This window comes from Jaculus jaculus, chromosome 6, assembly GCF_020740685.1.
Source record: "Jaculus jaculus isolate mJacJac1 chromosome 6, mJacJac1.mat.Y.cur, whole genome shotgun sequence".
NCBI lineage: Eukaryota > Metazoa > Chordata > Mammalia > Rodentia > Dipodidae > Jaculus > Jaculus jaculus.
Window position 1 is genome coordinate 164,829,449 of NC_059107.1, and position 26,695 is coordinate 164,856,143.

General features: G+C 54.6%; 1 protein-coding gene across 1 annotated transcript in view; it reads left to right on the plus strand.

Annotated features, from left to right (window-relative positions):
- The first annotated feature begins 3,884 nt into the window (after positions 1 to 3,884).
- The window catches only part of Tafa5 (TAFA chemokine like family member 5), a 219,918-nt gene continuing 197,107 nt past the window's right edge, over positions 3,885 to 26,695 (plus strand). The window contains exon 1 of the mRNA XM_045153629.1: positions 3,885 to 4,037. Coding sequence (XP_045009564.1) covers positions 3,926 to 4,037 — 112 coding nt within the window. The 5' untranslated portion in view covers positions 3,885 to 3,925. The remainder of the gene's footprint in view (positions 4,038 to 26,695) is intronic.

Consider the following 26,695-nt stretch of genomic DNA (forward strand, 5'->3'; position numbering starts at 1 on the left):
ATGAAGTGCGCTGTGCCAGGCACCTGCCCTTGTCTCCAGACTGCTGCTCTGTGATTAGATCAGGGCGTTGTGCCCAACCAGGAAGCCCCGGTCATAGCTCCTCAGTCTTCTCCTTTTCCCCCTCCCAACTACCCGACTTTAACCTGGGTACAGACTTGGCCTTCCACAGCTCCCTACTTTGCACACACACCACCATTCTGGATGCCAAAGCATGAGCGCCAGCGTCGTCCTTTACATTCCTTCCTGCGGGACTTTTCAGTGCAACACAGCCTCCATTTGCTTAACCTTTCCCCACCGTGCACCCAACATCACAGCTGCAGAAGTCTCATGACCTGAGAGCAAGACCGGGCGGGCTGAGGGAGCACGGCGACAAGGCCTGCACATGTGCACACACATGAGCGAGCGGGCCGAGGGAGCACGGCGACACGGCCTGCACATGTGCACACACATGAGCGAGTGGGCCGAGGGAGCACGGCGACACGGCCTGCACATGTGCACACACATGAGCGGGCGGGCCGAGGGAGCACGGCGACACGGCCTGCACATGTGCACACACATGAGCGGGCGGGCCGAGGGAGCACGGCGACACGGCCTGCACATGTGCACACACATGAGCGGGCGGGCCGAGGGAGCACGGCGACACGGCCTGCACATGTGCACACACATGACCGGGCGGGCCGAGGGAGCACGGCGACACGGCCTGCACATGTGCACACACATGAGCGGGCGGGCCGAGGGAGCACGGCGACACGGCCTGCACATGTGCACACACATGAGCGAGCGGGCCGAGGGAGCACGGCGACACGGCCTGCACATGAGCACACACATGAGCGAGCGGGCCGAGGGAGCACGGCGACACGGCCTGCACATGTGCACACACATGACCGGGCGGGCCGAGGGAGCACGGCGACACGGCCTGCACATGTGCACACACATGAGCGAGCGGGCCGAGGGAGCACGGCGACACGGCCTGCACATGTGCACACACATGAGCGGGCGGGCCGAGGGAGCACGGCGACACACACACGGCCTGCACATGTGCACACACATGAGCGAGCGGGCCGAGGGAGCACGGCGACACGGCCTGCACATGTGCACACACATGAGCGAGCGGGCCGAGGGAGCACGGCGACACGGCCTGCACATGTGCACACACATGACCGAGCGGGCCGAGGGAGCACGGCGACACGGCCTGCACATATGCACACACATGAGCGAGCGGGCCGAGGGAGCACGGCGACACGGCCTGCACATGTGCACACACATGACCGAGCGGGCCGAGGGAGCACGGCGACACGGCCTGCACATGTGCACACACATGAGCGAGCGGGCCGAGGGAGCACGGCGACACGGCCTGCACATGAGCACACACATGACCGAGCGGGCCGAGGGAGCACGGAGACACGGCCTGCACATATGCACACACATGACCGAGCGGGCCGAGGGAGCACGGCGACACGGCCTGCACATGTGCACACACATGACCACACTCCTCACCCCGCACAGGCACTCATCATACAAGTTCTCCATCACGAATGTGCCCGTACTGAGAGCAGTGCTGGGGAAGTGGAGGCAGAGAACAGTGGCCTCTCACCTTGGTATCCCACCTCATTACCCACTGTCACCACCCCCTCTCTGGAGCAGGCCTGCCCCAGTGTATCCTTCTCCACTCTGTGTACACCACATCTCTCCTGAAACAGGACTTTTCAGACTAAGAAAAATTGCTGTAAATCAAATAATCCACATTTTATCTACCAAATTAGGATGAAATAAAAAATATCAGAGCATATTGTGAAAGTAAGCACTGCCTTGTTATGGTTTCATTTCAGGTGTGTGTGTGTGTGTGTGTGTGTACTAAGGATAGCCTTAAAACCTGTTAACACCTCATGAAAGCTCACCCAAGGACACCCTTTACTGTGCCCTCAAACTCTATCTTGACCTAAATGCCCCAACAATTCCCTTGGACTCTTCTCACCATGACACCTGTCACTGCAAATGTAGTTGTGTTCTTCCTTGTTTGTTTCTCAAACCCACTGCAAAAAAAAAAAAAAAAAAAAAAAAAATGGTAGGGGCAGACAAAATGTAAGTCTTACCGGCTTTCCAGCCTCAACTGCCAGGCATCCAGTACGTAGGTACTCAATAAATGCATGTTAATGAAGTCATGGCTGGCACTGAACAGGATTCTAGGATGGCCAGGGCTAAATAGCGTTTGTACATTTTCAAACATCATCCTTTTTTGCTGGGTAAAAGACTTAGATCAAAGGAAGATGTCATGAAGGCAGGTGCAGACATCAGACATCCATGGTTAGCTTTGTAGAACCCAGCTGGGGTCCCTCTCCTTGGCCTGTGGCAGAGATGTGCATCTGGAACACCCAGCATAAGATGTGCCATCTCCTGTGTCCATCTGATGTTAGCAGGAAGTCAGGCTTCTTGAGTGGCCACCCTTCAGGAATGCCAGCAGGAGAAGATGCCCTTGAGAAGGTGGTGCCTGTGTCTGAATCAAACAGGAGCTGAAACTTCGTAGGGAATACTTGAAGGACACGATTAGACTGCAAAGAGAACACCCGGCAGGACCGGCCTTCCTCTCCTGTCTTGGTTTTCCTAGTACCAGGTGTGCACGCTTGTGAGAGAGCACATGTGTATTGTGTGCATGCGTGTGTGGCCATGTAGTATGTTTGTATGGGTGTGAGTATGTGTAGGGCCCATATGGCTGTCCTCCCTTAGCCCCCCAGCAGCCACCCCAGAGTAGGGCACAAAGTGCAAAGACAAGGCTGGTGACCACCTACTGACTTGTGGGGGAGGGTTCCCAGTTCCACTAAGACCTCAAGAGTCCTCAAGCACACCCCCAACAAGGACGAGCCCTATGAACCCCAAAGAGATTTCTAAGACCTGCAGGAAAGGGGGGGCAGTGAGTCTAATAGCTAATAACTGGGTCCCCACCTACAGGCAGTAGGATCATCTGGGGAAACGCCTGGACTTGGGAGCTCGCCTCCTGGCCTGTGAGGAGCATGGCAGGGAAGCGGAGGTAACCTCTAGGGATTTAACTGGCCCACAAGAGCCAACCTGCCTACAAAGACAGTAATGCTCAGCCGAACTGCTCAGAAACTCCTGCTACTGGCATTCCGGGGACCACAGGGGCTTTGCCTTGCTCACAGTCCTGAGGACGATGGAGAGAGGACTAGCTAAGGAACAGGGCCTGGGCAGGGGCAAGTACACACAGGAGACAGTGTTTCTGGGGAAGAGGATGCAAAGGGGTATGTGCTGGGGGGCGGGAAGTCCGAATGGCAGTGGGCTCCTGGATTACTGCTCAGGTGCAAATGGGCTCCCTGCGGAGGCAGGGACGCCAGTTCAACAGCACCAGTGCTCAGGTACATGTGGAGAACAGGCCTAAAGCATCCGCTGCTTAGAATTAACTATGGCTCTTCAGTCCAGAGACATCCCAGGCCCAGCAGGCTTATGACCCCTGAGTCTCGGGCTTTGGCGACCTGGGTACGCGTAGAGACGCCGAGGGTCCCCCGTGTCCACAAACTTCATGCGGGCCGGGTAGGTCCTGAGCGCAGAGTGCCCAGGCTTCCGGAGCGCAGGGCTGTCTCTGTCGCCATCCAGAGGCGCCGAGTCCCCTCTGCCAGCCTCCCTAGCCAGTCCCGGGCCGGCGCGGGGCCCCGCGATGCCGGGCACGCGCTCCAGGCGCGCCCCTCGCATCGGTGACGGGGCGCGCTGAGCCGGGGCGCGCAGCGACGCCCAGAGCTGCGGGCCGGCGTCCCCGGGCGGCACGGGGCGCAGTGGGCCGGGGCCGGGCGCGGCGGCGGCGGCGGAGGAGGAGGATGGCGCGCGCGGGGCCCGCACGTGGAGGCCGGCGCGGGGGCGCGGGCAGGGCCGGCTGCTGAGACGCGCTGCTGCCCCCCGCGCGGGCGCCGCGGCTTCAATGGCGCCATCGCCCAGGACCAGCAGCCGGCAAGATGCTACCGCCCTGCCCAGCATGTCCTCAACTTTTTGGGCGTTCATGATTCTCGCCAGCCTGCTCATCGCCTACTGCAGTGAGTACCGCGCTCGCGGGGCCTCGGGGGCCCGGCTCCGTCCCCAGCCCCGGCGGGGCACCCACTCGGTGCGGAGTTGCGGGCGCGTGGCGCGCGCTCGGTCCCCCGGGTCCCGGCCGGCCCTCCGCGGGGTTCTGGGGTGGGGGGCCTGGGTCCGCTGGGCTCCGGGCGCCCTGGCACTTCGGGGCCGGGAGCATCAGCCAACTGCTTTCCTTCCCGGGCTCGCGGGCAGGCCCAGGCCGGCGCGGCGCGTCCCTGCGCGGCGGCGGTGCCTGCTGCTTGCCCGCGAAGCTGTCGCTGCTCCCGGCCCAGGCCGGATCGAGCCCGGCCGGCGGCTTCACGGGCGAGCCGAGCGCGCCGGTGGCCGCTGCACTTGCCGGTTCCGTAGAGAACCCAGCCCAGAGGTTCCCGCCGCCAGCGAGGCGACACTCCCTCCAGGGGCTTGGGGGACGCGACGGGCCGAGCCCGAAGCGGGACTCTTCGGGCACAAGCGGGGCTCGGACACCTTCCTAGGAAGCGGGCTCGCCACACTCATTCTCAAGAAGTAAGGGGTGAGATGCCAGCCGAGGGCCTCCGCCGCCGAGGGCATCTCGAGGGCGGATTAGGGGATAGGTGGTGACACTGTGAGTCTGGCCAGAGCTGCGGTGGCGCGGGCTGGGTTGGGATGGGAGTGGGATGGTGAGCGGCTTTCGCTGGCGCCTGGTTGTCTCGGCGAGGAAAGGGGTGGTCTGAGTCCTGGGCACAGACGTGGGGCTGAGGTAGGGTGGGTGGTCAGCGTCCTGGCCTGCCAGTGCCTGTTCGCAGCTGGTGGTGGTGGGTGGAGGATGGTTCTCTTCAGGGCTTCATCAGACATGGGGACTTGCCCGGTTTCCTTCTTTGGGTGCCTTCCTGTCTCAGCGGAGGAGCACCTGTCATGGAGAGATGCCATGGGTTCAGGAGATGATGAAAGAATATGGGTTCTTGATATAAATGTATAATCAAAGGCCTTTTCCCTCAAGCTCCTTGGCCACATCCAGAGCCTGAGGCCTCCTGTCTTCCACTTCCAGTCCCAGCTCCTGCTGTCTCCAAAATGAGACTGTGCCGGGGCTGGTTTAGTCACCAGTGTCCTGGGACAGCTCAGCTCACCTCGCACATCTCAAGGGGAGCCTGAAGCCCACAGCAGAAATTCTTCTAGTTACTGCAGTGGAGTCTGTCTTTCCCTGTGCTAAAGTGACATCTTCCCATGAGCTAGGCACAACCAAGGAGACTGGCATCCAGCAGGGCTCTACCCGCTCAGGAGTCGCCAGGATAGAGATTGCTGGGATGTCTGTCAGGAGTCAGGGCTGTGAGTCTGAGCCCCATGTATTCTGGCTCCCCAGCCTTCTGTTGCCTGCTGGCTGCTTTCAGGGTCTTCATGGGGGGTGGGCTGCAGCAAGGTTTAAAGGCTGGTAAACTCTAAAAGGGGAGAGGCTCCCTCAGAATAGAATGCCCTTCCTAGTGGGCTCACAGCAGGAGGGGGTAATCTAAGACTGAGGGAGGGTTGTGGAGCTGGAGCCCCCAGGTGGCTGCCCTTCCTGGGCAGGGTCTGGTCATCATGTCCTTGGGCCAGTTTGAGAGCCCAGAGCTACAGGCTGGCTGGTAGCAGCAGCTCTGCAGGTGGGGCTAGGTAAAGGGCTTCTAATTGCTGTTAAGTGCATGGCACCCCAGCCCTTGGCCTCAACCCCACACACTGTGGGCCCCCAGAGCAGGTGCTGCACTCACTCCAGCGTGTGTGTGTGTGTGGGGGGGGGGGCTGAGCTTGGCTCTCTAGGTGCTGTCATCTTGTCCATTCTGATGCTTCGCGTCTTACTGTAAGTCGGGGTACAGAGTGCAGAGCCCAGGCTGTGCCAGCTGCTTAGCTACTCCAGGAAGGACAGGGGGCCTCACTCTTTTCTGGCAGCAGCAAATGGGTCTTCCTTTGCCTCCAAGGACACTTGGTGAGATTGTCTTACCCAGAAGAGCAGAAATGGTTAATAACAGAAGCTTGGCTGAGCCACATTCTGATAGCTGTTTCCATCGCGGTGTAATGGAGTAATTGACAATAACATAACATTTTTGGATTCACCCCATTACACCAGAAATGCACTTGGAGAAATTAAAAATTTTTTCTAAAATGCAAAATATACACAATAATAATTTATAGCTGGGAACTGTAGTCCTAGGGAAGAATACTTCTCTTCCTTAGAATTGATAATGAACATAAAATAATAATTAAATGTTTCCTGTGATATCTGTCTTCTCTTTCAGTCTATCTGGGATGAAGATAGTAAGCACTCTTGTTTGTAAGTTGTTTTGCTCATCAGTATGAATTTTTGTTACTCCAAAATGTTTTGTGTTACGGAGCAGATACATTTGTATTGTATTAATTCGGTAAACTGATATGCATCGTTCATGCCACTTAGGAAGTGTGTGCTCTTCCTTGCTGCACAAACGGTGCTCACTTCCTGGCGCTGCTCAGAGGAAACTGGATTATTTCCTGGCCTGGTTTCTGTCGGGGATTCTACATCTCTTGCCCAGTGGAAGTCCTCTTTCGAGTGTGTGTGTGTGTGTGTGTGTGTGTGTGTGTGTGTGTTCATATTTAAGGAGATGGGCTCCACCCTCTGGCTGGAGAAAGACCTGCAGCCCACCAATTAGGTTGGTTGCTATGGTGACACAGCCTTGTCATTTTCTCCTATTGGGGAAGAATTGCCAGGAAAAGCAAGAAGGGAAGGGTGCCCGGCACGGCTCTCTTTAATACGGGCACTCTGTTCTGTGTGGGCATCATGTTGACAGTAGGGTCGGTTGCATAAGCAGCTGGCTGTGCCCACAGGGTTGGGCTCCTGTGAAGCAAGGGACTGATGAGCTCTGGGGAGAAAGTTAAACTCTACTTTGTTCTGGCTGGGGAAAACTCCTTGGATTGTGGCTTAGAAGGAGCTGATGAGCTTGATTTCCTGTGTAGGTATGGAGCAGGGCAGTCCCCCTGGCCAGGCACCACTCTTAGATGGATGAGGACCTCTGGAGCAACTAAAGCTGGCCAGACTGTGGGCTAGCTGTGTTTGCCCTAAAGATTTGATCTTTGCTCATTGGCTTGTGGCTTGTTGGTGAAATAAAGGCAAGGAAAAGGATGAACTGGTGTGGTGCCTCATGGCCTTTAATACTTGCCTGCAGTATTTACTTCAGAGTGCAGAAAGCTACGTTTCGGCCTAGGTGGCCTCTCCTCTTCACAGCAGCATGCTGGACACATGGTCCGAGTGCATAGATGCTGGGAGATGTCCTGAATCAGAACGTTAGAACAGCCTGTGAAGCAGAGGCAATTGGACTGTCTGCTTGACACAAATTTTTTTCTAAAATTCAATATTAATAAATTGTGCCTCTCAGTTAAATCTCATGTCCTCAGTGACAACTAGGAGAAAAAAATGACAAGCAACTTTTGAATTGTTTTTAATCCATTAGAATACTAACCGAGCGTAGGTGCTCTGATGGTCCCCAACATGCATTTGCTTTGTAAATACAATTTATGGCATATTTAGGAGAGATTACAATATGCCATATTCCTGCTGCTCAAATGTTTCTGGAGTTCTTAAAGAGGTGTCATTGAAAATACTGGAGGCTTAATGAAGTGATACCATTCCGAAGTTTATTTCTTTCTTGTTTCGTTTTATTTACGACTGTTTTTATTTGCTGAATGTCTAGCATGAAATGTATTGCTTATCTCTATCAGCAATATAGAGAGATGTCAACCTCCCTGGCTGGACTTAGTGCCCCAGGGCATGGAGTTAGAAGCATTTTGCTTCTTCAGAAGGTTGGGGCCCAAAGCAAGGGACTTGGAGCTGAGTGGGACAGCATCACCCTGTCCTAGAGCAAGGTCTGCTCTGCTGTGGCCCTTGAGGACTTTCTCCACTTTCCACTTCCACACTGCTATCTCATTCCCATCCACTGCCTGCCGCCGGACCTCACCCAGACCACAGACCGCTGGAGAGAGTGTGGGTCTGGGCAAGGGCTTGGCTGGAGGGCTGTTTGCAGGCCACCTTTTGGTTGAATGCTCAGTTGGAACCTGACACGCTACATCCAGAGCATGAAATATGTAGATCAACTTTTGTGATGTGAAGTATTTTCAGGTGACTTTTATGGGCATAATTATGGGAACTGTTATGATAATGCCTCAGTAGAAGAGGGAAGAAAAGCAAAACATTAAAACCCCCATTTCTTTATAGAGCACGGCAGCTGCTGCTGTGGAAGGGCTCATTCCTGCACTATAACATGGCGCTGTGGAGTTAATGACCTCTACAGACTGCCACCTGTCACCCAGAGCTTTGCGGGGGCACCTGGCCCCTGAGATCAGGGAAGAATGGACAGGCTGCACCCTGGCCAGAATCCAGCTGGGGCTGGGGAGGGTTCACCAGCTGCTAGTGCTTATGTGGGGCTGGCTGCTGACTCAGGGCCTGTGGGGGCCAGAGACCATGGAGGCTTGCCTTGGCCCTTCCTTACACACCTCTCCCGGTGTCTCCAAGATTCCTCGGGGCTCCCGGGGTTACCACGAGTGCCCTGGCCTCCCCTGAACAACACAAGCCCCTCCTCCCTTCAGATATCTTCCCTACAATTCACTGTCTAACTGAGGTGGCAGCCTGTAAGAGCTGTCCTGGTGTTGAATGGCCCAGAACCTGTCCCCTTCCCCCAGCACTAGCCACTGAACCTGGCGAAGCACATTCTGCCTTCTGCAGGAAGGACTTTGTCTCATCCAAACTGGTGAGCCCCACTACCTGACCAGCAGTCTGCTCTTGCCCTGTGGGCACCACAGTTGTGAATCCCTTGTTTGTCTCACTCGAGGGCCTCTGGTTTCTGGCCTGTTGTATTTGAGTGTGAAACGGCTCCCATAGCCATAAGTGTTTGTAGTTAAATTTCCTACTTAGATGCCAGCGAGTGTAGCCTCTGTGAAGGGGTCCTTGCTGGAGGAGGGATGTCACTGGGGTGAACGGTGGTGAGGGTGAGGGGCTGTAGTCCTTTCCGCTGGGTGTTCAGAGGTGGCTCGCTCTGCCCACCTCCTCCCTGCTGCTGATGTGAGAAGCTGTGAGCAGGTTGCTATGTTTTCTCCGCCAATGATGAAACTTCCCCTTGAAACCGCGGGCCTGAAATGACCAGTGCCGTCCCATAATCATCTTCAGGCCAGGTGTTCTGTTCCAGCAACGAGAAGGTCACTGCTACACAGCCACACTTGGGGTGGCTGCTCTTTATGTGGGAGATGCGCATTCTGGCATGGCGGACAGCACCCCCACATGCCGGAGTGAGCAGTCTGCATGTACTCATGTGAGTGTAGCCACGTACCAGAGCCAGGCAAGTCGGCAGGTGGTCAGTCTGGGCAAGTGTTGTGTTCCCTCTCCCTCTGTCACTGTGGCAAGTGTGATGGAGGGCTCCTTGAGGCCTACTTTGTAATGTTTACTTATTAAAATGGCCAGCAGGGAGCAAGAGTGGAGTCACCTCCACCTTCGGTGAGCTGAGGGAGGCTCCTCCGGCATCCTAGCGCATGGGCTGTGGCAGTTGAGCGCCAGCGTCCTTGAGAACAGCGCCTGGTGCGGCTTGTCATCCCCCTGCTGTGTGGTTGGCCTGCCTTGAGCAGAGACCAGGCCCTAGGGCTCGCCTTGCAGGCTGTGTGAGGGAGACCAAAGCAGTGGAGAACAGGCTCTAGGCCCACAGAGTTGTAACCGTCTACCATGTTTGTTAGGTGAGTGTGGGTCTCCAGCCAGGCCCTGGGCAGATCACACGGGCAGCATGGCCATTCTCCTGGTCCTAGCATCCCGGTGGAGAGACAGGCAGCCCAAAGCAAAGAAAGGAGAACGTGGGCGGAGGCAGCCTGTGCCCAGCGCTGTGTTCTCCAGGATCCTGGGCTGTCTGGCTTCACTGATTCTACCCTACACTGGAACAGAGAGACCACTCCATCCATGTTGGAGCTGGCAGCTGCCTCCATAGCCTGCCTGCTTGTTTGGGGGGCTGTGAGGGCCTTGTTCAAGGGTGAAAGGCAGGGAAGGCTATAATAAGCCGAAGGGGACCCTCTTCCCGCAGGCCCCTGGTGTCCCAAGGGTTTTCACACGACATGGGCTTTCCAGGATGACGAATAGTATGCCTGAGCTTGGGCCTGGGCACCCTCATCTGTGGGCGACGTTCCCTGAGTGAATGAAACTAGATACTAAGGCAGACCCTATGGCGCAGGCTTATAATACTGCTTAGGCAAGAGAATTGCAAGTTCAAGGCCTGCCTGAGCTATGTTGAGCATTCAGAGCTATTCTGGCAGTTTAATGGGAGCCTCGTCTCAGGATGAAGAGCACAAGAGACCTGCCACAGGAGCCCGTATCTAGCACTGCAAAGCCCTGCTTTCTGTCCCCTGCAGAGCGAGACAACACCACGACCACAGAAAGGACACACAGGGGAACGGTCAGAAAACTGTGCACAGGGCCTGCTTTCCATGGAGCAGAAGGCAGCCTGGCCCTCTGCAGCTGCCTCCCAGACCCCAGCCTGGAGCCTGGAATCTTCTTTCTGATAAAGGGGTGGGGCTAGGAGCCAGTCAGTCCACCTGACTCGATCTGGGCTCTCTCTTAGATACCCATGTCCAGCAACTGTCTACAGGCCCAGAGGTCCTCAACAGGTGAGCTCACTCATAGGAAGTCTGCCCTGTGACTTATTGAAGCCCCAGGCCCTGTCTAGGGTTCCAGACAGCTCCTTCCTCCTGTGCCTTTTGAGTCAGCGATGCTCTGTGTGAAAGGAATATACAAGGGTCTCTCATTCTGAGTCACTGAAGGTGCCTTGGCTTTCTGTGGCTAGTGGCTTTCTGCTTATCTTTGTAATGAAAGAATATCCCAGAAAAGATGGCATTTCTACCTCAGCACAGCCGGTAAGCTAAAGAGAAACAATTCAAGTAATTCCTGGGCAGAGGGGTGACCTTTGGGGCAGGATAAATGGTCATCTGTATGGTTGCAAGAATGGGAATTAGGCTGACAAGGTCAGGATGGAAGTGAATGGATGGGGCTAGAGGGCCAGGGAAGGCCACAGGCTGGAGATGGGGCTGGGGCCAGGGGTGGGAGGCTAGGACTGCAAGTGGCGTGGGACTGCGGGAGGGGCTGGAGACAGGAGACTGGTGCAGCTGGGAGGGCTGCTGCCCTCTGTAAAGTGACTAAGCCTCCCAGAACCTTGATGTTCGCTGGCTCTGACACGATTACTGAGAAGGAAGCAGTCCGTGGCATTTATGGGATGCACTCACCATTTTATTTATGCTTTTTTGTTTTGGCGTGACTGCTTGTGAGTGGTGTGTGTATGTATGCATGTTATGTATGTAGAAGGGTATACATGTCAGCACATGTGCTAGAACACATGTGATGCATGTGTGCAGAGGTGAGAGGAGGAGGGGTTGGTGTCTTTCTCAATCTCACTGCAACGTTTATTGAAACTAGAGTTCACAGATTTGGCTAGACCAGCTGGCCAACAAGCCCTAGTTATTTTCCTGTCTCCACCTCCACCGAGCTGGGACATCAGGCATGTGCTACCATACCTCACCCTCATGGTTATGGCAAACACTGTGCCCAATAAGCCATCTCCCCAAGCTTGCTCACTGCTTTAAAAAGTGTGTGCAGGGGCTTTGCAGGTTGCCAGACTGGAAGGTGGCCACTGGTCCCCTTTGCCCTTGATCCTGACTGTCAAGGCGCATTCTCACCCAGAGAAGCTTCTTTGTTCCAGTCGCCTGTGGTAAGTTTGGAAGAGGACACCAGGGGCCCTGGCCCATCTGCACGGCGCAGGGCTGAGGGGAGTCCTCGCCTCTCCCACGCCTGACATGCCCCTCCCATTGTGACAGCCTAAGCCATCCCAGGCTACTTGTCCCTGAAAGCAGAACTTGTGGCTCACGTGTCACCAGCATGCACACATGTGTTGGAGAACTGACTGCTCACGGGTCCCAGCACACACACGTGTTGGAGAACTGACTGCTCACGAGACCCCAGCACACACACATGTTGGAGACCTGGCTGCTCATGGGTCCCAGCACACACACGTGTTGGAGAACTGACTGCTCACGGGTCCCAGCACACACACGTGTTGGAGAACTGAGTGCTCACGGGTCCCAGCACACACACGTGTTGGAGAACTGACTGCTCACGGGTCCCAGCACACACACGTGTTGGAGAACTGAGTGCTCACGGGTCCCAGCACACACACGTGTTGGAGAACTGACTGCTCACGGGTCCCAGCACACACACGTGTTGGAGAACTGACTGCTCACGGGTCCCAGCACACACACGTGTTGGAGAACTGACTGCTCACGGGTCCCAGCACACACACGTGTTGGAGAACTGAGTGCTCACGGGTCCCAGCACACACACCTGTTGGAGAACTGACTGCTCACGGGTCCCAGCACACACACGTGTTGGAGAACTGACTGCACACGGGTCCCAGCACACACACGTGTTGGAGAACTGACTGCTCACGGGTCCCAGCACACACACGTGTTGGAGAACTGACTGCACACGGGTCCCAGCACACACACGTGTTGGAGAACTGAGTGCTCACGGGTCCCAGCACACACACGTGTTGGAGAACTGACTGCTCACGGGTCCCAGCACACACACGTGTTGGAGAACTGAGTGCTCACGGGTCCCAGCACACACACGTGTTGGAGAACTGAGTGCTCACGGGTCCCAGCACACACACGTGTTGGAGAACTGACTGCTCACGGGTCCCAGCACACACACGTGTTGGAGAACTGACTGCTCACGGGTCCCAGCACACACACAGGTGTTGAAGTCTCCTGACTTCTGCCCTCCAGACTCTGAGGTTCTGGGCCTCCCTGAGGGTATCTGAAGACTTGGCCCTGGGCCTAAGCTCTATGTGGCTTCTTCCAGCCTAGAATGCCTACGCAGCTTTGCGTGGCTGTGTGCTGGCCTCCTCTTGGCTGCCTGTGCTGTTGGAGCCACTTTGTGCTTCAGGGAAGGTGTCTCCACACGTTTCTTCCGCTGCTGTTTTCCAGAGCTGGGAACAGTGCAGGCTCGTGAGCTGCTTACAGCTGCCTCTCTCCATGTCTTCATTCCCGTGTCTGTCACACATGTAGCTGTGGTGTCGATGGTGAGGAAGCCACTTAGAGACAACCAGTCATTCCCAGTCCAATGTGGAGACAGAGGAGCCCATCCGCTCTTCTCACGTACCCACTTGCTTAATCCTGCTTGCCTTTCCCAGAGGTGCCAAGTTCCCAGGGTGATTTCAGAGTGTTCTGGGGTGTCTAGAACCCCACAGATGTTCAAGAACCTTTGTCTCCTAAAAGTTCTGTCCAGGCCAGAGGCCCTTTGGCCTGATGTTTAGTGTCTGTGCAGCCTACTTGTTCTGGTCTATCCCTTTTCCCCAGAACCCCCCCCCCCCACAAATTATTAATGATGCTGATTAATAATATGATCTACTTGTGTGTCTATGTGTGGGTTGTGTTTCAATATGTGTGTAATCACAGGTGAGCATGCATAGGTGTGCATGGACATGTATGCTTGTGGGTGTGGAGGCCTGAGGTCACCATCAGATACCTTCCTCTGTCTCCTCTCCATGTTGCTTTTTTGAGATAGGGTCTCTTGTTTAACCTGGAGGTTATTGTTGCAGCCAGATTATTCAGCTAGCAAGTCTCAAGGATCCTTCTGTCTGTGCCCTCAAAGCACTGGAGATACAGGCATGTGATCCTGGCATTTTCCATGGGTTCTGTGAATCCAAACTCATGTTGTCATAGTTGCATAGCAATCACCTTACCAACTGAGCCATTCTCCCAGCCCAACCCTTTGTGTTTTGTGTATGGCACACCACTGTCAGGCCTGTAGTGCCTTTCCTCTTTGGGCCTTGTTCCCACCTGAAATGGATGGTGGTGATTGCCCTCCAGGCCTGGGGTTTTACCACTAGAGTACCTGTGGCCTGTTACTTGGGTCCATAGCCCTAGAATTAAGCTGAGGGGGCTTAGAGCACAGCCGTTGCTCCCTTGACACTCTCTCTCGTTGGTGACCAGCACCAGGTTAGAGAGATTGTTGTTTGCTTTTGTGCATTAGCTGTGGCTGAAGGACCTGTGGGATTTCGCATGTGGTTCACACCATGAAGCAGAAACTCAGCTTCATAAGTGCTTCAACGGGCTTCTAACAAGAGGACAATGTCTTACTTGGTCACTGCGCCAAGGGAGCTCCTGAGGATCTACCTGGGCCCTCAGCACATGGTGGCCTCCCTGGGTTGCTGCTGAGACATTGGCACGGGCTAGGTTCACCTTAGAAACCTAGGCGGGTGAACCTTGAGCCTCCCCGATGGGGTTGGAAAGTGAATGATGGGAGGCTGTGCTCTGCTTCCCCTTGGCCTCCTGCTCGGGCATAGCACTCTGTATGAGGTCACAGAACCCGCCTGCCATAGCCAAGTAGAGACTGGCAGAGGTGTGGCTGGTGTCTGTGGTGCTTGCAGCTTCCCTGGAAGGAGCCAATGAGGGGATCTGGGGTGATGGATGCTTGGGGTCATGGCCGAGACATAGTCCAGATGATGATCCTCATTTTCTCTAAGTGCAAACATCCCTTTCCATAGATGGCACTGTCCCTATCACCTCTACTTAGGGAGCCCTCCCTCCCGTATCCCTTGCCTTGCATCTAGCCCTGCAGAAGTGCAAGGGAGGGCTGTCGCTAGGCTCCTAGCACACAGGACTGCTTGGATCAATTTCCTGACCTCCCCCTCCCTCGCCTCAAGGCTCTCCTGTTCAGATCCCGGAGATGTATGCACTGAGCTGAAGGAGGCTCTCTGGCCTGGGCACAGTGAGTCTGGGGCCTGTCTTGAGCCCTCAAGGGTGTCCAGGTCTGGCCCGTACTTGCCAAGGGCAAACTGAAACCCATGTAACATCTGCTTTCTCTGAGCTCTTCTGCATTTGCATCTGTACATGCCATTCTTGGAACCAGACCTGCCACTAAGCCGAGGATGGTGGGCCAGAGGGGGCCTGCTGCCCTCTGGGCCTTCCTCCCCTGCCCCCACTCAGAGTCCGTGGAGGGTGGTGGAGAGCTTGTTAGAGGCAGAGCAGCTTTCCAGGTTGAGATCTGTTCACTACTCCATCTTGCTGTAGAGATATTTTTCTTTTTAAATTTTTTTTATATTTATTTATGAGAGAGGGAGAGAGGGGGGGGAGGGGGAGAGAATGGGCACACCAGGGCCTCTAGCTGCTAAAAACGAACTCCAGATGTATGTGCCACTTTTTTTTTTCTTGCATCTGGCTTATGTGGGTCCTGGGGAATTGAACCTTGGTCTTTGGTTTGCAGGCAAGTGCCTTAACCACTAAGCCATCTCTCCAGCCCATAGTAGGAATATTTCTGAGAGCCTTTTCTGAAGGTTGGGTGGTGTTTGGGGTGAGGCAGTGGGTGGAGTTAGATGGTGGATGCTCTTATCATTCCAGGTACAGATAGACAGGGCTAAAGAGGCACTTACTCTCTACCAGTGAGCCCCCATGAGCCTTGGAAAATCAGATGGAGTAGGCAATGGGAACTGGAATGTCCTGGAAGGCCACCAGAGCCTCCTTCCTCCATCACTCACCCACTTGGACTGCAGTTCTCCCCTCGCCTTTCCAGGTAGCCTGGACAGTGCAGCACACCCCTTGCCTCTGGGCCCCAGCCCCCCGCCCCCCAGCATGGGATGCTGCAGAGCAGAGCAGGTCTCTGAGAACAGGCAAGATTGATGAGCTGCAGAGGTGGGTTCAGGATAACTGTTGGGATGACTCTTAATTCCACTCAGCCTCTCCTACCTTGTCTTTGGGTCTTGAACTTCTAGTAGGAGGGGCTGTGGGCTCCACTGGCGGGGGTGGGGGGGCTCTCCCAGTGTTATTGTCAACAGCCATGTCCTGATCCGGATGCTCAGGAGATCCCATGTCAGTCTTGTATCCATGAAATTCCTTATTCATGTCACAAGCCATCGGAGAACAAGACAACAGAAGTCTTTCTGGCCAGGCTGACCCATGAACAGATCTGCCTGGAGCCAAGTGAAGTCCTGTCTGCTATTAATAGCTGGCCTCAGTTGGGAAGAGGAATGAGTTGCTTGTCTTGTATCTGAGATGCTCTGATTATCTTAAACATCAAGAGGAGATGGTTTAGAGAAGGCTCAACGCCTCGAGCCTGGGCCTGGGTGCTTTATTTTGGGGGAATCGGAGCATTCTCTGAGAGGTTTTTCATATAGTCTGTTTGTAGCCACTGAAATGCTCAAACTCCACAGCCATCTGTGTGGCCTCACACGAGTGCCTCCCTTCCGGAAAAACACTTTCTTTCACTCTGGTTTAAATTATTTCTCTGCTGTGGTATTTTGTTGCTTGATAACACATCCCAAATACAGTAAAATGGGTTAATTAATTGGTGCTAATTTATGTTCCTGTCTCCTGCACTGCACCTCAGTGGCTGTGAGATGCAGGCCGCAGGAGTCACGTGGGCTCTCCTGAATCCTTTTGCTTAACTGTTTGTCTCTCTTTCCTCTGTGACTTGTTTCTGGGGTGGGGGTTCTGTCACTTCTGTGTGGAGAGATTGGGGGTCTCCTCTGTTGTTCACTTCCCCACAGTTCTGCCCCATTTGTGGGGGCCTCTGGCTTGAGCATGTCTGCCCAGAAGACCGGAGCTCTCAGCTTCCCTCATTCTGATGATGCAAAAGGGGTGGAATTCTGTCCCTGATTAGACATGGTTGAGTCTGAAACCCCACATTATGCCATGTGATACCAGGTTGTGGGACCTCTGTCCACAGACCCTGAAAATACACTTTCACCCTGGGGTACTATGGGACTCAGCTCTGGGAGCCTTCATAGATGATGACCTTGGGTAAGTTTCAGAGCACCATGGCTTGGAGTCATGAGCTCCTTAGACAAAGAAAATAGTAAAACATGTCAGGCCACTGCAAGGGGGTTCAGCAGCCCCAGAGCTCTTTCAGCATTTTCTGTGTGGAGATGTGGGCCGGTACCACAGCCAGACGGGAGCGTGCTGTGGAGACACTGTGACCAAATGGGAGCTCACTGAGTGCAGCAGCCCGCACCCGAGGGCGCTCCTTTTTTGGTTGGTCTCTCTCTCTCTCTCTCTCTCTCTCTTTGGTTTTTCGAGGTAGGGTCTCACTCTGGTCCAGGCTGACCTGGAATTAACTCTGTCATCTCAGGGTGGCCTTGAACTCATGGCGATCTTCCTACCTCTGCCTCCCGAGTGCTGGGATTAAAGGCATGTGCCACCATGCCCGGCTCTCTCTCTCTCTCTTTAAAATAGTTTATTTATTTATTTGAGAGAGAGAGAGAAAGAGATAAATAGATAGAGAGAGAGAGAGAATGGGCACACCAGGGACTCTAGAACTGCAAACAAACTCCAGACACATGCCTCACCTTGTTCATCTGGCTTATGTGGGTACTGGGGAATCGAACCTGGCTCCTTAGGCTTCCCAGGCAAGCACCTTAACCGCTAAGCCATCTCTCCAGCCCTGGATAGTCTGTTTTGCTTGTCTCTATCCTGCGGCTCCAGAATGGAGAGCGATTCCTAAAGCCTACTACCTCCTGGTAGGTGGAGCACAAGGTGAGGTCTGAGGAGGCCTGGTCAGAACCACAGTGGACATCCCTTCTCCTGGGCATCTAGATGGTGGAGGAGTGGCAGCAAGAGCCTCAAGGGAGGGCAGTGAGCCGGTGCTGGGTGAGGTGGGGGCTGGGGCTTCTGAACACAGGCTGTCCAAGCAGCACCTGGTAGGGACAGAGCTGCTCTGCAGCTCCTATGAAGCCTCACATCCACGACGCCCTGAAGAGAGTCACACAGCCCTCGGAAGAGCTAACATCTCTGTCTTTATGTTGTGCTTTATCATTTCTTTAAAGGTAAGTGTTCTACCATTGAGCTACATCTCCAGCCTTGTTCTTTTTCTTTTCTCTAATTACAAGATGTGTGTTTTAGAATGTATAGAATGTGTAGAAGCACCAATCACATCAGAAAATTAGAGTCACTCATTCTTGCCAGAGGCGGAGAGACCATAGGCCCCGTCTTACCTCTCCTCAGCACATGCACCTGTGCAGGGTGAGGGTGGATGGACACTGTCTCCTCCAGCGGAGCTCTAAGATCAGTGAGACAGCTCAGTGTCTCGGAAAGACTGGCATATCCAGTTCCTGGTGGAGAGGCTACTGAAGCAGGCACCCCCTCACTGGCTTCAGAGGTTCTTGGAGGGTTGCTGGACCTTCTGAGCTCTTGGCACGCACTTGGCCTCTAACCCTATCGGTGTGCTTATGAATTTCCTGTTTGACATCATTGTTTATGCCAGGCTTTGAACCTAGGGTGTGTGTCTTTGGGGTGAGCCAGGGGCATTGCCTTAGAGACACCTTGATGATCAGGGGACCCCCTGTCCTCACCGAGATCCTTCCTCCAGGCACAGCACATGTTTGGAGCAGTAGCTGGTTGCGGCGGGTGGAGTCATGTACTCTCTTTAATTCCCTGCAGCGAATCCTCCAGTGGGAGGCTGGACACGCAGTCTTCACTCTCTGTCTACAGAGGAAGCAGTCTCTCAGAGGTCCACAGTGGAGCCCTCCTCTTGGGTGTGACAGGGTTAGGTTTTGAACATGGAGAATCCCCATCTACAAATTGCATGTTCATAGGTATAAACTGCCTCCTGCTTAGTTGGTCACTACCTGCACTGCTGGATTGTCTTCCTGGGAGATATGAGGAACAATGTCTCCATCTGTATGGAGAAAAGGCCACAGTGCCTTCCTGCCTACACTACAGGCTGAGAACTTTACCTGCCTGTAGTAGGGTGGGTGGGGTCAGTGCTAAGACAGGTGCGTGGAGGAAAGGCCTCCATGGTTGCCTCTGAAGATCAGGAGGAATGTGGGAGGTGGTTGGCCTGGAGAGTGGGGCTCTCCAAAGGTTGGTTGACTCTCCTAATGGGGGATTGTGTCCCCAGAGTAAATAAGGGCTGCCACTGTGTTGACCAGGAAGAGTGTGTCACGATCAACATCTTTCCTTTGTCTCCCTCTCTGACTCCAGTCAGACTGGGCCCTGGCAGAAGCTCCTTGTTCTGGTGCGACCTCCTCAGCTAAATTGGCTCCAGAAGCCCGACTTAAGCTCTGGTCTCATCTGTAGCTGCTGTCAGCCTTACCAGGGCTTTCCTACTGGCTTTGCGGTCCTCACCAGAGGCTCCAGTGCAGAGGCAACTATGTGAAGTCTGTGGATCCCTAAGCCTGGGCCCAGGACACCCTGGCACTCAGGCCTAGGCTCATCCTCCTGAGTTCATTACTCCTGAGCAGAGCCTTAGGTGACATCTTCACTTTGCAGATGAGAAACCAAGGCTGGAGAGGTGGCACTTTGCAGAGTCAGCCAGACTTTAGTGAGGCTCCAGACTAGACCCTAGCATTACCTTCCTCAGAGACTGTAACAGGGCCACCTGGGTTCACAGCTCTGAACCCGGACCAGGCACTTGCCCTGGCCCTGAGCTGGGGGAAGTGGAAGGCCATGGGCCCAGAAGAAGGAAGGTGGTGCCTGAGGGACAGGCAGTGGGTGGAGAGGATGAAGTCATCGGTGCTCCTGAGGTCAGTGGGTGGAGTGCAGGACATCTGGAAGCTCCTTCAGTCCTTAGATCCACCCTACCATCTCCTTCCTAAATAGCAACAGTCTCAGCTCTGGCTCTACCATTGTTCCGTGGGAGTTCAGAAGTCATTGCTTCTGGAAACAGGCTTGCCACTGGTGATGGTAGCCTGAGGAATCCTGTGGAAAACCAGCCCTTCATGTTGCAATGCTCTATTTCAGAGTAGTGGATGCTGGGGTTCTGGGCTGGCTCTGAGTAGAGCAGTGTTGTGTTCTGGCTGACTTCTTGGGTGTAACAGTAAGCTCCTCATAGGACACTAAGACCCTTTCTCCTGGAAGCTGCCCTAAACCCTCACCACCACCTACCCACTAACTACATTGTGACAACCTTGAGCTGGGTGGTCCCTAAGGCTGCAGACCTCAGGTATTGCTGAAGATGTGCCGACATCTTTCCAAACACTCGAGCTTAAAGAAGGGGCTGCAATCATCAAATTCATTCCTTGTGGACTTCTTCTTCGATGTGAGGGAAAAAGGGTTTTTGCACCCTGGGGGTCCTGACCCATGGACATTGGCTGAGTTAGGGGTACATGTTCCTCTGGCAACAAACACGTTGAAGGTTGGCCAAGAGCAGGGCTGTGTTCTGCTGTGTGTGTGGGGGGGTGGTGAAAAGTAAGCAGCCTCCAGGAACCATGGGCACACAGAAGACGTTGGGCAGCACAGAGGGCAGTGGGGAGTACTGGAGTGGGGGCTTTGAGCAGCACTGGAAGCCTGGGGAGCAGGCAGAACCCTGGTAGCACTGACGGCGGGGAGCGGCCAGCTTGAGAGGATGACTCGGGTTTGTGGGATTGTGTCACCAGCTATGCCATCTTCCCTCACCTACATCTCAGCCCTTGCACTTCTGCTCTGTGTGCGGACAGGATCCCCCAGCCTGGCGCCCCACGGGGCAGGCCAACTCACTTCTGCAGCCCCGGACTCTTGGCTCCTGGTAAACTGCACTGGCAGGCTGCTGCTTCCTCAGAGGGGGTGTGTGGCAACCACAGCTGTCCCCTTCCTTACCTCCCCTGCTCTTCCCCACCGGTGCCTGTACTGAGGCCACTGTGCTTAGTCAGCTTTCATGTTGCTGGGACAAAGTTTCCAGTAGGTTCACTTTGGCTCATGGCTTCAGAGGTTCTGTTCATGATCTTCAGCTCCGGGAGGTAGATCATGCTGGCGGTGGGCCTGTGTGACAAAGTCTCCTAACCTAGTGGTGGACAGGAAGCAGAGTCAGAGGGGCCATGCATACATCACCTGCAATTACACACCCCCAGTGATCTTCTGCCTCTACCTAGGCCCCTCCTCCTACTTTTCACCTCTTCCCACTTATGCCATCTTATACCAAGCCCCTGATATATGAGCTTGTGGGGGATATTCCATATTGAAACCTTAACGTATGTCTCTGTGCCTCCACACTGCACAGAATAGGACCTGGCTCCCCATGGGACAAAGGTGACAGTTTATAAGGGCAAGAGGGTGCTGTCCTTCAGGTAGCACCCCCAAGTGACAGAAAATGCCTCTCATTTCACTGTATAAAATAGCCTGGCTTGACAAGTTGACCCTTATGCTTTTGCCTGCTGACCAATGCCCTTTTCCTGCCAGGCTGAGCCCTGAAGGCCTTTGGGCTTGTTCTCCTTAGCAATGCTGTCACCTGGCTCCACATGCTTAGACTTCACTTGGGACGCAGGAAAGGACCCTCAGTCACTGAGAAGGAGGCTCTTCCTGCCTCAGGGATACAGGGACTGCCTGTAGGAAGGGGACAGCCTGTGGGCAGGTGGGTGGCCTATGGGTGGTACATCATTGCCTAGGTCCAGGTGAAGTTGAGTTTTACAGGTTGAGGTCCCTGACTGGGTCACAGAGGGTGAATGTGCCTAGTGTGGGAGAGGAGTGTTCATGGATGCCTGCAGGCATAGACTGCTGCTCAAGGATAGGGGCCTAGGGCATAGAGGAGCTGGGAGAGAGTGGCACAAGTCCTGAGACCTGAGCAGGTGGCCATGGCAAGGCTCAGTTTTGGGGAGAACAACCTCCACACCCTTCATTAGTGCAGCCAAGGGAGTCTGGCAGATTCAGGCTGCAGGGTAGGGTGCCTTGTGGGAGGGGTGCCCTGCTTTGCGCAGAAGACTCCCTGAGCTCCCTGCTCTCCCATGCCTCTGACACACTGTAAGAAAGAACTAACGCCCTTTGCTGCACTCACACAGGCAGGTGCTGATTCCCGAAACAAGCTTTGGGTCAAAACCACAGAGAAATGGTCTGAAAGCAGACCCCAGCAAGGCATAGGCTGGTTGGCAGAGCTGATGGTTGGATGGGTGTGAGCCTGTACTTGTTTTCCACCCGTGTTCTATACAGAGGTGTCAGCAAGCATCTTCTGGGATAGATGTGTTCACACATAGGGCTTCCTGGAGAAAAAGAAGTAGGAGGAGGGGGAGGGGGAGGAAAAAGAGGAGGGGCTGGCTGCCCTCTGTGCTGATAGCCTCTGGATATGCTTGCAGAGGAAGAGTCATGCTGTGTCATTTCGAGTCATGTTTCAAGTACTTAGCCCCTTCCCTCCTGGGTGGCATCAAATACCTCCTGTGGCATTACTAAGTAGTGGTATTGTGAGCCTGCCACATGCCCACTCTTCAGAGCCACTGAGGACCAGGTTTGGTGAATTCTGCAATTGCCTGGTGGAGGCTGAGATTCTCAGCTGGCCTGACCCATGTCTGCCCTGTATGCCCCATGCTCATATTGGCAAGTGGGCTGAAGGAGCAAGCTATATGCTGTTTCTTCTTGGGGACCCTGGTATGGGAATGTCCTGGTTATCATCTCCCAGGAAGTCTGGTGCTTTGTCTGTCTACTCTGTTCATTCTCTGAGACCAGAGCTGCTAGCCCGGGCCCAGAGATGCTAGGGCACACTCAGAAGGAAGGGTGTTTGGTCTGGTGCCCTCACCTTGGGCAAGGTCTCTGGGCTTCCAGAAGGTCTGGAGGGAAGGAAGAGGGCTTGGGCCTCCTTCCTGTCCTCCCAGCTTTCTGCGCATTTCTGTGTACTGCAAGGGGGCATGCTGACTCCCTGTCCTGGGCAGAGCAAGGACTCCAGTATGGATGACCTGGGTACCCTGTGTTTGTGGGTAGTCTGGACCAGTGGAACACGTCTTCCTAAAGTGCCACATTGTAGCATTTTCATCTCAATTAATGCAACAATGTGTTTCCGGCAGCTGTGGCACTGGGCACTGGAAAATTAAATGGTACCTTCTTGGCATCTCAGGTTGGTGAGAAGGCCAACCGATTATTTTTATATTACAATCCCCAGGCGTTGTCAAATTGATTAATAAATTCATTGAAGACCCGTTAACTCTTAATAAATTTAATTTTGGTATTTGGGAAATGACTTTGCTATGACCTTTGAGTCTCGTCACTCTGTGTAGGCTTCAGCATGGGATTACATGTCTCCAGAAATGACCACAAGCTCCCTTGGGAGCTTACTGAGGTCCAGGGTGCAATTCCATTATCTGCGACTCAGCACGCGTGGTCGCCAGCATGCTGGGATGACGGAACGTCCTGGGTGTTTCTCGGTAGCTTCTGTTTTGGGCAGAGATGAGGTCTGTGCACTAGTGCCCATCCTTGGCAGAGGTGACATTGCAGTCAACAATCGCCAGCCTGAGTCATAGAGAGCTAGTAACATTGAACTCAAGATTCAGCTGTGAGTTTCCTGGCAGGCAAGGCAGAAAGGGAAGAGCCTGAGGGTCATGTAGCTCACATGGTCTTTTTATTTTTTTCTTTTTGGGTTTTCAAGGTAGGGTCTCACTCTAGCTTAGGCTGACCTAGAACTCACTATGGAGTCTCAGGGTGGCCTTGAACTCATGGTGATCCTCCTACCTCTACCTCCTGAGTGCTGGGATTAAAGGTGTGCACTACCACGCCCGGCTTCCATGGTCTTTTAATGACAAAGGATCTGAGAACCTGAAGCCACATGAACAGGGGTCACTCAGGCTGATGCTTCTGTGGCAGTAAAAGGTCATCTCTAACAACCACGACCCCAAGGCCTGGGCTGCCATTCCCATTTTATTGAGGGCAGGGGTAGGGAGGGAAGAAGGAAAGGAGGCAGGGAGGGAAGGACCTGCTCACGAGTGAGCGGGTTCATGTCTGCGTGCCTGTGTGGGTGCCTGTGTTGGGGAAGCCTGAGGACACCTGGGGTGTCATTCCTCAGGAACGCTGTCCACGTTGTTCTGAGGCAGGATTCATCTCCCTAGCGCTGGTATCACAAGCCTGAACTGCTATGCCCAGCTTTCTTACGTGGGTTCTGAGGTCCTCAGGCTTGCAGGCACCCGCACTGTCTTCCCGGCACTGTCATTTCCACTTTGATGGTGAGAACACAGTGGCCCAAAGTTGGACAAGTCACTGGCCTTCCAACCAGGCCAACCCCAGTGAGAATCAGAGCAGAGCAGGCTGGTGCAGAGCTGGGCCACACACCAGCGTGGGCTCAGGCAGTCCTGGGAAAGGGAGAGTAGTGCATGGAGTAGAGCTGACCAGCAGCCGCGTCCTGCCCTGCGTCCTGCTCTGTCGCCCTGTCCATTTCCACTCTGCCCCCAGCTAGATGGCAGCACGAGGACGCCTCTGGCTCACCTCTGTTCTGCCCTGGCCTCCTTTTCTATGACCTACCTTTCACCTGCCCGTTTCAAGGCCTCTGTGCCTGGCCTTGGCCCTTCCAGCCCTGAGGCTTCCCCCACCCAGGGGTGTCCCACTCCGGCCCCAAGACTGGCCCGTTAAGGTTGCATGACCAGGACCTGAGCTGGCTCCTGTCCTACCAGAATGGCCTCAGTGACCACCTGCCTCACTGGCTAGGCCAGCTTCTCCAGTAGACTGCGAGTCTGGCCTGGGAACTAACACAGAAGTAGGGTCTCTGCTGTGGGCCAGACAAGGGTCTCCATCTCCCCACTGATGGTAGGCGTGGGAAGGGTTCATACAGACTTGGGCAGTGGAAGGACCTGCTGGAGCCACTCCTCTAACAGGAATTGTCACGTGCAGCAGAGAGGGGACTCTTGTCAGCGCCAAGTAGGACTATTTGGGCTTCTTGGCCTTTGTGGACAGGTGTCCTTCCTGCAGGTGGGCTCAATGCACAGACTCCACCCTGACAGGCCAGGGAAAAACCAGCGGCCATCTCCCACCTAGACTCACTCCCTGGGCCAGTACCCAGTTGTTAACTCCCCTCGACAACCTCTAGCCTCAACCTCCCGTCAGTAGGTAGAGGAGAGACAAACTTGGTGACATGGGGTCTCTCAGCCCATCTTCTGATTGGCCCAGCAATGTTCCTGCCATTAACTTTATGGTGCGCTACCCGAGGACTAATTAAACCAGATGGCGGTAAAACCCGAGTGGAGGCACAAAGACACTTTTACATTTAAGTTGATCAAAATTAGGTGGAACGGCATATGCTGGTGGAGATTGAGAATTTTTTAAGTACATATTAACAGCCTTGCTTAATACCCTTCCTGGAGAGCTCCACACCGCCTGGGACCTCTGAGCCTCCCACTTCCCACTGTTCCTGCCCCTTGTCACCAGCCGCGTGCTTGTGGGGTAATTTAAGTGAGTGGCGTATTCTCTGCAGACGTTGTCAGCGAATCTAGTGACATTAGCCATTGAGCTGAAGGGGAGCGCCGCCCTGACTCCCGTCAGTCTCTTCTGGCAGGAGCTGCGGGATGCCAGCCAGAAGACCCCATCCTTGGCAATGAGCTGGCAACCCTGTGGCTTGGCAGGGTAAAGGCCAATGGCCTTGATGTCTCTGCAGGTTTTCTGTATCTCAGGGTTGTCCTTGTGTTTGAGGTCAGATGTTGGGCTCAGGGGCAGGACTGATCCTGATGGTTGACAGTGTCAGGTAGGGGTGAGGTCATCCTCTATAGTGGGGCTTCTGGGGTTGGTGGCTGAGGACCTGCTGGGCCCATCTCTCAGGCCAGATAAGTTGAGCCCTGCTGTGGACTGTGGGGTAAGTAACCAGACAATGGTGTATTGCCCTGTTCAGGCCTCCTCACCCAGGAGAATGGATTCCCACTCATACAGCCTTGTTGGCTTAGATCCAGTGAGTGAAATTCACACAGGGCACTTGGCTGTTACCATGTGCGCCCCATGATATTTGGTCCATCCTCATCATCCCAAAAGTAAACCCTGCTGCTCTGTCCTGGAAAGCCCAGAGTTTGCAGGGGTGTCCCACTCCGGCCCCAAGACTGGCCCGTTAAGGTTGCATGACCAGGACCTGAGCTGGCTCCTGTCCTACCAGAATGGCCTCAGTGACCACCTGCCTCACTGGCTAGGCCAGCTTCTCCAGTAGCCTTGAGAGACCCTCTAGCCCTAGAATGTGGACTTACACCTGGCAGCAAGGACACCCGCCAGCCCCCCCGACTCTCTCTGGCCCCAGGCAATGGGGAACCCTACATGTGAGCTACTCGACTATCCAGGCCTCCAGTTCTACCTCAGAAATGGACAGGGTGATCGCTCTGCAATTGACAGGGATCCACAGCCATGTGCAATCTAGACCATTATGTACCCAGTATCGTATGCAGCCTCAGACCTTTGCAGGCCCAGCAGCCGTACAGAGCAAGCGTGGTGTGCCGAAGGCCAGCGGGCGCTAATGAAAGCAGCATTTCGATACTTGACCTCTCCCATGCCCCTCTCTGCTGCGCACCCCATTCTGAGCCCTCTGAAACCTGCAGCATTAGCCTGGACTTGATAGAATGTTCCAGAAGTCAACACTGACCAGGCCCAGCCATGGACCTTCTGAAGCGTGTTCCCAGGAATCTGGTAGTGGATATTTCCAGTACACAGACAGCTAGGGCTTTGGCCTTGGCCTTGGGCCACTGCAGTCCTTGAACTGTTTCCTGGTGAGAATCAGCCCTTGGCTTAGGCAGACCCCAGTCTCTTTTTGGCTCCTATGGCCAGGCCGGATGGTGTGATTTCCAGGGCCTGGCCCTCTATCTCGGTGCCCAAGAGGCCTGGAACCTCCTTTCCGTCCCTCCGTTCATCCCTCCCCCACTGTCCTCCTGGGCAGGCATGGTGGGGTGGGGGTGAATGCTGGCAAAGGCCCACCCTGTTTTCCAGCCCAGTGGCGCTGGCATGTGACAGTGCGGAG